Source organism: Patagioenas fasciata, chromosome 9 (assembly GCF_037038585.1).
Source record: "Patagioenas fasciata isolate bPatFas1 chromosome 9, bPatFas1.hap1, whole genome shotgun sequence".
Classification (NCBI taxonomy): domain Eukaryota; kingdom Metazoa; phylum Chordata; class Aves; order Columbiformes; family Columbidae; genus Patagioenas; species Patagioenas fasciata.
Genome location: NC_092528.1, coordinates 27,641,530 through 27,655,416, shown reverse-complemented (window position 1 = coordinate 27,655,416; position 13,887 = coordinate 27,641,530). Strand labels below are relative to the sequence as shown.

The 13,887-nt window shown below is 39.9% G+C and overlaps 1 protein-coding gene across 3 annotated transcripts in view; it reads left to right on the top strand.

Moving 5' to 3' along the window:
* Nucleotides 1–13,887, top strand: part of LOC136105186 (uncharacterized) — a 196,250-nt gene that overhangs the window by 99,335 nt on the left and 83,028 nt on the right. For all 3 annotated transcript variants that reach the window (XR_011740551.1, XM_071812730.1, XM_065844808.2), the window contains exon 5: nt 9,736–9,858. Coding sequence is in view for 2 of the 3 variants with exons in the window: in XM_071812730.1 (XP_071668831.1) it covers nt 9,736–9,858 (123 nt within the window). In the remaining variant the exon portion in view is untranslated. The remainder of the gene's footprint in view (nt 1–9,735; nt 9,859–13,887) is intronic.

Here is a 13,887-nt window from a genome sequence, read left to right as displayed (position 1 = left end):
ACGGGGAGCACAGGCTGGTGTGGGGGGTGCCATCTCTACTGGGATTTCTCCGTCACCGCTTTGCACCTCAAGCACTGCTGGCTTGGCATAAATCATGTCTTGAACAAGATGGGAACCTGCCCCGATGAGAACTGAAGCACCAAGATTTGCTGTGAAATGCTTCAAGTGTCTCCCTTCCATAGCCTTGTGGTGGAAGCGAGGACACTTCTGGGTTTGAGACACTTATTTTAAAGGCTTGAAGAAAAGGAGATATACACTTGCTTAGGTTGATCAGTTCTTTTTCTGAGTACCGAATAACAAAGAGACAAAACTAAATAAACACTTTAATCTACACTTACGACAGTACTTTGTCGTCTTTTCTGAAACTGAAGCTAAACCTGTGATTTAAGTTTCTTTTACATGAATGTTTGGAAGCTGATTCTTAAATAAGCTGTTCCTGTAGCGCCCGAATCCGTGTTTGTGCATCCTGCCGGCTGGATCTCCCTGTGCTCGGGCTCCTGCTGTTGCAGACTCAAATTGCTGCTATACATAGGTTTTTGAGTAACTGTACAGCAGAGCTTTTAAACATCCCAGGTTGCACATGGATACAAAAATAAGCCACCACTGAACTGGTAGAATCTGACCCATCATTACAGGTTTTACCTGGAGTAAGCATATCCATTTCTGTTTGAAATTGTTCGTTCACCTTTTATCCTGGTGAGTCTGAAAGGCACCAACAACGTACAGCTCTATCTTTATCTCTGCTTTTGCTATTTATGTGTTGGACTATTGCAGCGCTCTCCCTAGGACGTCACATCTTAAGTCTCTTAAAAATACAGGTTGAGCAGAATTCATGAGGTATCACCTTCGTTTCCTTGCTGTTCTTTTTTTTGATGCTGTTTCCGAGCTTGTATTTGGTCCTGAAGATGCTGGCACTAGCTAACCCATGGGTTCCTTCAGGTTTTTTACACTTATCTATACTGTCACTCTCCAGCTATCTTGGTCTGACATCCTCCATAATTTTGCATAGCCTTGATTTTTTTTGTTTTTCTTAATATGGAAGCAACTAGTTCTTATGGAGATGTATAAAACTTAATGTAATGACTGTAAACGCTAAGCTTTTAGAAATGACCTAGCATACCTGTTTTTTCTATATCCTTTTTCAATTCAATTCTGATGACTGGGTTTATAGGAGATTGTAGGAAGCTGGAGGAAAGGCGGAAGTTTTTTTTGGGACCAAGTGGCTGATATCTTCAGATTTTTCTCACCCGTGAAAGCAGAAGACAGCAAGTTGGAAGCTTGGCTTGGGATCTAGGGGCACTTTCTGAACTCCCCTTTAGGCTCGGGTTCAAGGGCCACTTTGTGAACTCCCCTTTAGGCTCCGGTTCAAGGGGTACTTTGTGAACTCCTCTTTAGACTCGGGTTCAAGGGCCACTTTGTGAACTCCTCTTTAGACTCGGGTTCAAGGGCCACTTTGTGAACTCCCCTTTAGGCTCGGGTTCAAGGGCCACTTTGTGAACTCCCCTTTAGGCTTGGGTTCAAGGGCCACTTTCTGAACTCCCCTTTAGGCTCGGGTTCAAGGGCCACTTTGTGAACTCCCCTTTAGGCTCGGGTTCAAGGGCCACTTTGTGAACTCCCCTTTAGGCTCGGGTTCAAGGGCCACTTTGTGAACTCCCCTTTAGGCACAGGTTCAAGGGGCACTTTGCGAACTCCTTTTTAGGCACCAGGACTTGGCTGGGCTGGAGTCAACCCACTGGCTTGTGCTTGCAATTCGTGCTCGGGATTTAGCACTCAAAGCATAAAAGAAATCCAGCTACTAAGAGTCCTGAAGTCATGCTAATAATCGCTGGTTTGGAAATGATCTTTAAAGAATGTTTACCTGCCTGCAAAGTATGTAAGGGCTTATATTGTGAAATCAAACTTCTGAAGGTCAAAATCTTATTTTGTTTGTGTGTGCATAACCAGCACTTGTTGGTACTGGAAGTTAGATATAGTGCAAAGAGAATGCATTTTTAGGGCAAAAGCACTTTTAGACAAAAGCAATGGCTTTTAAGGATGTCATTGCAGAGTCCTGAATTATTTCTAAAAAGGCTCCATTTTGTGGCATAAAAAGTGGAAGCACAAAGAAATCCATCTTGGCAGAGCTCTGATGGTAGGTAAGTTGCAGTACAGCAAACGATGCTTTCTTTTATGTTTTGCTCATAACTATCGTAGCAGGCAAAGGCAAACACTTGTCTAATTTGATTAAAATATCTTTAATTGCAGCAGTGGTACTTGAGGTTTGGGCTGGATGCATAAGCTCTGTTTGTAATCATAGTTCCAGCCGCACTCCACAATCATCTCCAATCATTGGCAATTAGCATCCGTTAGTCTGTTGTTACTTAATTCAGACGTTCCAGGATGTTTAGATGCATTATTCATACCTTGTCTGGGAAAATGTATTTTAAAAATGGGTGCTATTACAGGATTTCGTTGTATTGTGATAGATTTTTTGTTGTTGTTGATTTTGGTTATTCTGGGTGTAGAAAGGAAAACTTCACATGTGATTTAGGTCCTGCATTTCTCTTTTAGGAAATATTTGTTCCTGCTTGATAAAGAACTTTGAAGAGGGATAAAAAAACAATCAAAGCCCACATTTTTTCACATAACAGGTTGGTTTTAGAAGTCATTGCGAAATGTCATTGATGCTCAGGACAGGAGGAAAGAAAGGGAAAAAAAGAGAGCACAACTATGTGTATGGTTATGGAGAGAGTGCTGCCATAACCAGTGATACAGATTTTAAAAGGAGCTTGAAATGCTGATTTTCAGAACTTAATCTAGTCTGTAGTTAGCAGAGAACTTAGGGTGGAACAGGCTATCACAGAATCACAGAATGTTAGGGATTGGAAGGGACCTGGAAAGTAGGGGTCTGTAGGCAGACATTGTGCCATCCACATAAAACTAATTATTCATCTCAATCCATATCAATCAATCCAGAGTCACCAACACATACTTTAATGGAAATAAAATATCAGCTGTTGACCCACTTAGCAAAAAATGTGCATAATCAGAGTAGCAACTGGGTAAAACCAAGATGGATTTGTGAGCATACTCCGTATTTTCCCAAAATACTTGGAAATGCAACATGGACACTGGCAGAGAAATCTCACATTCTTTGTTAAAGCAACACAGAATCACAGAATCCCAGAATGTCAGGGGTTGGAAGGGACCTGGAAAGCTCATCCAGTGCAATCCCCCCATGGAGCAGGAACACCCAGCTGAGGTTCCACAGGAAGGTGTCCAGGTGGGTTTGAATGTCTGCAGAGAAGGAGACTCCACAGCTTCCCTGGGCAGCCTGGGCCAGGCTCTGCCACCCTCACTGAGAAGAAGTTTCTCCTCAAACTTCAGTGGAACCTTTTATGTTCCAGTTTGAACCCATTACCCCTTGTCCTATCACTGGTTGTCACCGAGAAGAGCCTGGCTCCATCCTCGCTATGTCAGTACCTGCAGCGGGGCGCTGCTGCACAAGATGAGCTGTAGGTCTGGCCTAACACAGCAGGTCTGGTCTAACACAGCAGGACTTGCCAGCATCTTGGGTTTCAAGAGTTTATTGCTTCACTTTTTTAAACTTTGAGCCTGTTTTTGTTCCCTCTACAGGATTTTGTCCTGACTTCAAAGGACTTATTCTTAATGTGAGCAAGTGCAAATGATTGAATCTGTTGGGTTTTTTTTTTCTTCAGATGATGATTTTAATAAGGAAAAACTAATACTAGCAAAGCGTGTTTAACAAAGGGCTTTGTTTGGTTTTTGGTTTTGCATCTAAGTGTCATGAAGTGGAATTTTTTAGTGCCTCAGTAACACAAGAAAGCAAACCATGGCAGAGACACACATCCCTGCCATGTGCACATTCGATACATGACTGATGTTTTATGTGAATGTGACATGGGGATAAAGAGGAAAGAGTGTAGCAATAATTTCTTTAAAAGAAAAAGAAAAACAACAAAAAAAGGAGGTGATAACTGGTGAAAGCACAAGTCCTGGAGCTACCAGTGGAGCCAGTGGCAATGAAGGGTGTTTTCTGGGAGTTCACGCATGAAGAGTCTGTGCCAAACTCTCAGATAAGTTTGCTCCACTAATCAGATGCTTGTTAATAACAGCTCAGATTTACGATACTTCATAACAGCACAAGAAGAAATATTCATCCTGTTATTGACTTTGTGGAGGAAGAAAACCTAATAAAGCATTAAGAGTGCTTAATCAATACATGGGTAGGGCTGTGCTTGACTAGCGGAATGAGCAGCTTTGTTTTCTATTCAGGCAGATAATTTATGGTTAGCGCTGGAAGTGATGGATGTAATTTATGTTTTGGAGACAATTACTGTTCAAAGACGACTGTTACAAAGCTCTCGCACAAAACGAAGAAAAAGACAAATGCAGCCCCTAGGATGTGAGCATTGTGCTCGACAGCCTGGCCACTATATTTGCTCATGATGTTATATTTACGTATACCATTGCTGTGATGTCTGTGTGTACACATTCATGTGGACTATGTTGCGTCATAGCAGCGAATGGCCTTTAAAGTTCAAATCAACTTTCTCAGGTTTCAGGATTTTTTTAGACATATGGTTTTGGTTGCAGACCATCTGGGCCATAATTTTAAAAGCAGCATCTAAACCCATAAGTATGTTAAGGAGCTACCTATTCACTGGATCTGTAGCATTTTTTTAAAAATTGAATCAAATTATTTAGATCTATAAATGAGAAGTTATCAAGCGTGCATTATGACTTGCAGACACTTGCCTGTAATACCTCCTTATAAAAGCAAGTTATAATACAGTTTTGTGTATACTCCTTTGTTCGTGTACCAGGTACTCAGATTAAGGTGCGCATATAGGTGCATTTAAGTTGCACGTTATGTTTAGGCTTTGATTCTAACCATTATGAGGGGTTTGTACCTGAAAGTATTTGAGTTATGTTTCCTGAGTCAGGAATTCATGTTTCCAAATTGCTATTAAAGTCAATATAAGCTGTCAGTGCCTGTTAATCAAACCTCTTTCTTAGATAAAGATATTTAACTTCTAGATTCCTGAAATCAGACCATCTTCATCACAGCCTTCAGGAGACAAGCCCAACTGGGAAGACGGGTTATGAGTGAAATGCCATCATCCTCCTAAATAAATGTGTTCTTGTTTCTTTGTTCCCTAATTGAAACACGGCGTGTTAGCCTAACACGTTTAAACTAATCAAAATAACCTCCCCTCTCTGTGACGGTGGGCTTTGTTCATGTGCTATTGCTATAACAATGTGAATGATTTACAGATTTTATTCCACTTCGCTGATTTATTACAAGTCCAGCGAGCTCTGGCATGCACTGAAGTCAGCGCCTTATGGGTCAGATCACCGGTTAGCCCCAAAGCCTGCTCGCCCAAATGGCAACTTTGCATGTGGTCGCATTAAATAATTAAATCTGTTGCTCGTATACAGCTGCTAAATATAGAAACCTCGGAAAATATGTTTTAAATAATAAGCTGCGGTTATGAGATTCTCTTTGTTATCTTAAACATGAATCTTGGTGTTAAAGCACGTTGCTTAAACTTTTTTTGTACAAGTAAAATGCACTTTAAATACTTTAACTTCTAGGTAATGAGTTGGCTGGTGTGTCCCATAGATCTTTTGCCCTCATCTATTTCTGCTTTTCATACTGTTGTTTTGTTGTTTGTTTTTGATTTCTTCTGTGATTCTTGCTACATTTGAGAACGAGTAATAGTGTGTCACTTCCTTTAGATTGAAAATTGGAATTACTAAAGAAAAACACTTTGTCCAGGGTCTGCTTTTACAAAAAAAGTTTGCATTTATTTGTAGGAAATCTGAAATCACCCAGGTTTGGATAAAAACTCGGTGAAGGGCTGTTTTCCCTGGAGATGTGGATGTGTCTGACCTGCTTTGCTGTGTGATATTTTCAGGCAGGGCGTGAGCAGCATTAAATAAGAACACAGATGTAAAAGGGTAGGGATCAGTCCTTCTCCATTTAGCATGTAGCTCCTAGGCCAATTTCATTGGGCAAAAGTGATCCATTTCATGAAAAAAACAGGTGAGCGCCCCTACATATTAAACATTTGATGAGATTTTGAGAGAAAAGACCTTATTTCATAGTGCCGTTCTAGAGTATCACGTGTGCAGGGAGTGTGGGACACAGGCACATGTCTACAATCCACATTTTGGAAAGCTAGTAGATTTAAAATACGCTGTGGATTTTTTTCCACACGCATCATAGACAGATTAGATATAAAGTTAAGTGAATCTAGATGAAGGTTTTTATCTTTTGTTTCTTTTTTCTTAAGACTTCACATGGCAGGATTGAAAGCTCACATAGAGTATGTTCCATGGATAATATTCTTGTGTTGCAACATTGGCTCTATAAATAAATGTGAAGCATTGCAGTAGCAAACATCACATTTATTTCTTTGAAGCGCCTACAGTGTGTCATTACAGATGGATTGATAGTCTTGATAACATTGAACTTTTGTCAGACCTAACCTGGCAGACGTGTTACATGTCAGAAATTTTCTGTCATTTCTCTTGCTATTCGAAAGGCAAATATATTTGCAACCTTGAGTGACATTGAATATGGAAAACAGACAGAAATTTATCATTTGACAGAATTGTTTTTGTTGGGTTTTTTCCCCCCTTTTTTACAGTGGCAGAGCTGTGATCATATTTTAAAATTCTGACTACTTCGTGTTGTAGGAATATAGAACAGCTGATCGTGGCTTATAAGATCTATATTAACCGTCTTTTTACTAATGTAAACCACTTTTTTATTATTTCGCATTCAGATCATCTATTTTTGTGCTTCTTGGACTGAGGCAACATCTGACCTTTATTACTGAGTTGTGCAAAACAACTTGGCAGGATGCCGGCGATGGAGCAGGTCTTGTACAGGAGACACTACAGCGAAGGATGCAAATGCTTGGAGAGCAAATTTTCCTAACACTGAGGTTAAAACTAGTACAATTTATGCATATAGTGAGTGTACTCCTTCAAATGTGAGTGCTTTGTGATAGGGATAAAGCTGTGTCAAAAAACTTACTTTGGTGTCTTAAAATAAACCCTTTTTTTGAAGTTATGTTGATTAGCTTTCAACGAGGTATTTGTTTCAAAGACACATGTGTGGGTGAAAAGTCAGCTTTTCTGCATATGATAGAAAAAGAGGTGGATTTCTGGTGTAAGCAGCAGCAAAAACATTTTATCAAAGGATGAAAACAAGTATTAAGGCAGAGACAAGGAAATCCTGGACAGAGCATTAAGAAGACAGAGTCAGAGGAAGAAAATGAGGTTATCAGTCATATAACATCAATACTTTCTTCGAGGGGAAAACTCATAGGTAGACCACAGCATTTATGCTGAACAAGAAAGAAAAAGGTTTCTGATTGCTAATACAAACACGCTGCAATCAAAAGGATAAACATTCTATACATTAGTATGCAATAGCACTATACGCTTCTGAATGTATTATACCCAGGTGAAATCAAGACGATAATGATTAGCTCCTCAGCTAGAAAGGTTTTCTTCCAATATTTTGGTTCAAAACACGGACATATTGTTAATAAATCAGACTGTATAACATAGATCACATCACTTAGTTGATATTTCACGCTGGGTGCTAAACACAGTGTAGAAGAATAAACTAGTTCTTCCCATTATTTTGTTTAAAAAATAAAAAGAGCAAGAGATTCTATTAGTTTTCAATACTGTTAGTTAGTATAAATAGAAGTCGAAGCTGTGGAGCAGAGTTATTATGTGGCTCATTACTGTTTATTACCACAAGGCACATCAAGATGTCTGCTAGTTAGAGGGAGTAAATCATTTGGAACCTGCCTGTTTTGTCGATCTTGGGCACGATGCTCAGCGCTCAAGTGCCTTCTTCCAGTGCTTTGAGGAATATGTCTAAAATCTGTCGCTTGTCATATGTTCTCTCCATCTCTTGCTGAAGAGAAGCGAACAGATGAACGTCTTATTTTGGTACGATTTGTTTTTGCGTTTTGGAGCAAGGAGGAGTGTTTTTCTTCGGAAAAGTTTTCTGTCTAAATCACGTTCCCATGAAATTGAGAAGAGCTTTGCTGACTTCACGTGAGTTTGTTGTGTAGCTCTGAGATAACTGGTTTTATATATATATATATAGCTTGCCAGTGTTTTTTGATATCACTGAGCATGAAGTTTTGTTGTGTCCATTATTACATTGAATTTAGAGCTGTGGAGAATTGAGATGGTTTTAGTGAGTTTGTGCCACTTCAGTTGCACCTGAGTGAATGTTGGCATTTCATGATTCATTTTCCTTTTAGCTCTTTAACACCCTGAAACCTCCTCAAAAATTTCTTGTGGCCTGTGCTTTTTAGCCAGGATAAGAAATGAGCTAGAAAAGTTAAGCTCAAGCTCATTGAAGGACTAATAATCCTTGGTAAATCGTAGTCTTTAACAGGAAGGATTGCAGTTGAAAGGCTCTCACCTTTCTTGCATAAATGTGAAGCTCTTTTTTTGATTTGTCTTTACAGCACTTTGTATTTCTTTTGACCAGGGTCTAATTAGTTTTTTTGAAAGCTGCGTTTCTCCACCAGAGATGTGCAGTTCCACTAATACTAACTCCCTGGGATTTTCACAGTCGAGACGATGCTTGTCTTCTGTTGCTTCATCTTCCTCCTCCTGCTCCTCTTGCTCTGTAACCTGAACGCAAAGCGTGATCTGATCTCTGCCAGTGCCAGCAGCCTCGTGGTTGCGAGATCTGTCACCCGCGTCCTCGTGCCAGGCTTGGAGATGTGGCGTGTCCCCTCAGCCCCGGCTTTCCCCTCACCAACATGCTGAGAAGGTCGGCTCTGCCAGCAAGTTGGTTCAAGATATTTGCCAAAAAACTGAGAAAAAGATCCCCACAGCATGTTATTCTTACGCAGGTTCGTCGTTGTCCCTGCTTAGCCCTCCACTGATGTGACATTAACACTTCAGGGGGAGCAAAGCGAGCAAGAAAGCATCGCACAAGTCTGCGTTCCAGAACACATGAAATCAGTGCAGCGAATACCTGCTGGGTTTGTTGTATTTACTGTCCCATTTGACAAATTTTCTACTGTGGAAATAATTCCATACCATCTGTTGTCTCTGATCTTGTTAAACAGAGCAATCTTACTGGCCTGGAGATTTTGATAACATTCCTTCAAAAATTCTTATGCAGCATGTATAAATAGAGGAGTTAAAAAGAAAATGTCTTCACTGCTGATTTTTCTCTGCCGTTGGCTGTCTATATACTTATCTATGTGGTTCTTTAATGCTCTTCATTTATATGTAAAGATCTAATTTTTCCCATTCAAAATCATGCAGGGAAACACAAACTTAAGCAGGTGAATACATAAGGTATGTAGATATTAGTGCACACTTACCCGGAGGGAAGAAAGACCTTAACTGATATACGTTTGCTAGAGGTTTTATATCTGCCACAACTGCTAGAAGCAATCTAATGCACAGATGAGCTGGTGGAAATGACATTCTACAGATATTTCCTGATGTTGTGGCACAGAAGTTGAAAGTTGGTGCAGAAAAATCCCACCATTGCAGCTCTCGGTTGAGTTGGGGGCACAGCACCACGGCTGGCAGCCTTCAAGGTCCTTAGCTGTACATCTCGGTAACGTTCTCGCTCCGTTACATCGGACTCATCCACACTTTTCCTCAAATAACCAGGTAATGTGGTCAATGCTCAGTCTTTACTCACCACTTAATGCTTTCTCCCAACAGATGTCAACGAGTGCACCACGGAGAACGGCGGCTGTCACGACCAGTGCTGTAACACCATCGGCAGCTACCACTGCAAATGTCCAGCCGGCCAGAAACTGGGAGAAGATGGCAAATCATGTGGAGGTAATGTTTTGTACTGTGTCTCACTGCTGTTAAGAAATCAGAGAAGACATTGGGAAGGAAAAGGAAATGTTGGCTTTTATCTGGAGCCAGCTGAAGAGCGTATGCTCGGAGTTGACAAGAGCGCAGATCTTCTCATGTCTGGATTATGAAGATGTAACTGTAAGAACACTTCAAAGGGTTGAGCCTTTGTTTTCTTTTTTCTTGAAAAAATGTTATCACTTAACCTGGGTTGACTGTGCCATGTTCTGATTATGGAATTTCCATCACCAATTTAAAAACCTGAAGAAAGTGTGTATGTTTGATAAAATTTTGTCTGTCTCTAAAACAACATGGTTCTTACCAGAAAATACACATACATTTTTGCATTTCAATCACAATTCCACAGCTAGAGATTAACCGAATAAAAAAAGGATTTTAAACCACATGCTACATAAACCCATTTATCTTCTTCCTAAGGGAAATATAAGTCTAGTTAGTGCATTATGGGGTAAAATTTGTTCTTCTGCAAAAGCTTGACTTTGTGCAGAAGCAAAACATCACATAAGCATATGTTAGAGCACATAATCAATGATGGTTAGACTTCTTAAAGATGCACTGGTGAACACAGAGGGGGTGTAAACAAGCCCATCGGATCTGTTGACCTACAGTCACTACGACTTTTGCATTGTCAGATGTAGAAGGTAGAGGAGATGAGGTGTGGAGTATCCAAGGAGCACTGCACTGCAGCTCCTACCTCTTGAACTCTCCTCTGACACAGGTAATGAATATTCACCAGCTGTGTGCCTGATATTGCACCCCCGATCGCGTTTCATTACTGCAGCAAGTATATTGTTGATGTTTTTTTCTTATCTTGAGATGAAAGGTGCTAGGGAGGTTTTCAAGAATTGTATTATCATCTTTTCACAAGAAAACTGTATTCTCTGGCTGTTTCTGTAGCACAGTATCTAACAAATCCCTTTGTTCCAGGAATTCATTTTACCATTGTCCTTCAACTCTGCTCTTAAGGTTTGTACACAGCAATGTGTATTTCTTAACTGTGGTCATATTCTTTATCCTGACTTTATAGTTTATTTGACTACACTCTTCTTTTCACTAGAAGATGGTAGTATTATTTTCCACAGCAACCTGTCGTTTGATATCCAACCTGACAATATAAATAAGCTGTACATGGTTATTCTATTTTGATGAAAGTTTTTCGTTGTGATCCTCTGTGCTTTTGTTTTGGCCTTTTGAGAGCTCAAGCCAGAAATACAATGTGTGATTCGCAGATTCCAGCTACTTCACCTCAACCTTCTCCTACCTCTTTTGGGGACTGGCTGCTAACATATCCATGCACCAGTGTGTAGGTCTATCTGTCTGTTGATGACTACTTACTGCTTTCAGATCTCTGTAAAAGTTGCCCAAAACCTAAATTTTGGAAAGCAGGGGTCATACTCATTGTAATCTGAAATTTCTTAGTATACAAGAGTCTTGTTTCCTTCAAAATAATTTTGTGTTAATAAGTTAGTTAAATTAGTTTCTCTTCTACACAATTCTTCTATTCCTAAAATATAATTTAAATTATTTTTAAAAATGCTTGACATTCCTTAAAAACTCAAACAGAATTTAAGATATTTGATTGTTGCACTATATACTGTCTAATTAGGAATTACAGGAGAATGAATTATTAGCCACTTTTTCAAGTCTTAAGACAAAAACGGAAACATAAACTAGACTGGAAATGCTCAAATCACAGAACAAAGTGAACGTAGCATTGACACTAATTACACCTGAACTTTTACAGAGATGATAAAGATAGCAAGCGTGTGGCTGTATGGACTTGCAAGAAGGCCAACTCCAGCCAAATTCTAGCCATCAAATGTTACAATGAAAGTAATGTAATGGTTGATTACTGCACAAGAGAAAAGTGAGCTTCCAAACAAAACCGTGTTTGCTGCTGGAAGGTGTTAGTTTTCCAGGACGTGACACTAGTTGTTGTTTTATTGGTGCCTCTGTGTTGCTCAAAGGGGTTGTCTTGCAGATGAGAGCAAAACAGCTTCTCATCATTCAGGTTAGGCAGCATTTTTGGAGGAATAAGGCTTAGAGTTGTTCTGGGTGGTTACATTCTTGCTTTATAGCATCATTGTGCTTTGTGTTACCCTTTAGTCTAAACTCGAGCGTTAAATAGATGTGTGCTATTGTTCTGCTCCCATTCTTTCACCGGTGACTGAAATGATCAATTGCTGTAGAGGTGTTTTTATAAGCCAAGGTACAAATAAGGTGTATCATTAGAAAAGCACTATGAAAATAGTACAGATTTTATTCAGTAAGTCATTATTAGTACAAAGATTGATCTTGTTTTGCAGAAGGAAAATAGAACATCCTTCTGACAAAAAGAAAAGATATTGGGAAATAACTGTGTTGGAAAAAAAAAAAATAACCACAATGTTTTAGCTGTTTGTAGCTGTTTAATGCTAAGGAAGGGAAAGTGGATAAAAATTCCCTAATCCAACAACATAATGAAGTGGACTGCTGATTTGATCAATAACAGCTGAGGGGTTTGTGAGCAATTTTAGGAGACTTCAAGGCCTGATTTCGCAGCTAGAATGAGTTGAGAATGCTCAGCATCTCTGTCTTCTACATTATCAAATGCGTGTGCAAGACACAAGACTCCATGAACATGAACAAGACAACAGCATAAAATAGGCAAATAATCTTAAAATACTTTATTTCTGTTATCATTGACTAAAACTTCCATTTCTTGGGTGGTTAGAAGGGGAAAGGGAACAGAGCAGCACAGCCCAGGACACCCCACTCTGTGGGCTCCTTACTCCTTCCAAGGCTTGTAACGATCTTTTCTAACTAACTGGGGGCTCTTATGGTGGGATACATCATTCAGATTTATGTGGTATGTAAAGTCTTGCTTCACTTCATCAAGGGATACTCACATCAACAGGCAAATTGTTGTAAGGCGAAGGCACGTGCGTCTATGTAGAAATGCCAGCCATCAGAGTAGTGAACTGATTAGCCTTTCGAAACTAATTATCTACATGTTGTACTGCAGATTTTACTCTCCAGCATTCAGGGACAGAACTTCAATTTTCTTATCTGACAGAGACATGTTTTCTGGCAGATAGTGGCGTAGGCATTACAGATTTTGACATAAAGCTCATGCTTACCTCTCACTCTTCATGTGTCTGATGGAAATTAATGATGAGAAGGGATTTGGATTTAAATCACTGCGCAAATAATACAACAAATTAATATTTTACATTTATTAGTATATGACTGTCAGGCTGATTCTGTGCCTTATACATCTGTACCAGCATTCAGTGTTTCTGGGGCCCTCTGGTTAATGTCCAGAGGTGGATTTGTGTCTGAGCAAGGGAGAATCAATGTGTGTGTGTCTGTGTGTTACGTGCAAAGCAGCTTTCTCTCTGTGCAAAACCTCCTGACTTGCTAAGCAGAGGCACCGCTGACTTCTTACGTGATACTCTGCGAGATGCACAGATATACTCATTTTATATTTTAGACTAATGCAAAACAGTTTTACTCAAAACATTACAGAAAGCGAAAAATGATCTTTTCCAAACCATTTAAAAAGTCAATTATTGGCACAAGTCCAGATCTGCAAGGGCTGCTGAGGCTACGGCTACAAAAGTGCATTTTCACACATGAATAAACTCCAGAAGTCGACTAAAAAAAGGTTGTGACCTGATGTTAACCTTCTTTGGTGAACTGTCATTTCTTATTTATATTATTGTGCTCTCCTCTGTCAAGGCAACTGAAGGAAGTTAGAGACAAATGAAGTCCTATGATTAGCTGTTGATGAAAAGAAGCTTTTATTTTACTGATTAGAGTAATATTACAATCCCCACAACCCCATCCCTGGGGGTTTCGGTCAAACCTTGGAGCCCTGGCAGGTCTCCTGACCTTTCCCAGAGGGATTTTGGAGCGGCTGTGTCCAGATCCAGTGTGTGACTTTGCGAGGCCACCACTGTTTACCCCAGTAATGTCATGGTCACCGGTGTCACTGATTTAGCCTGATCC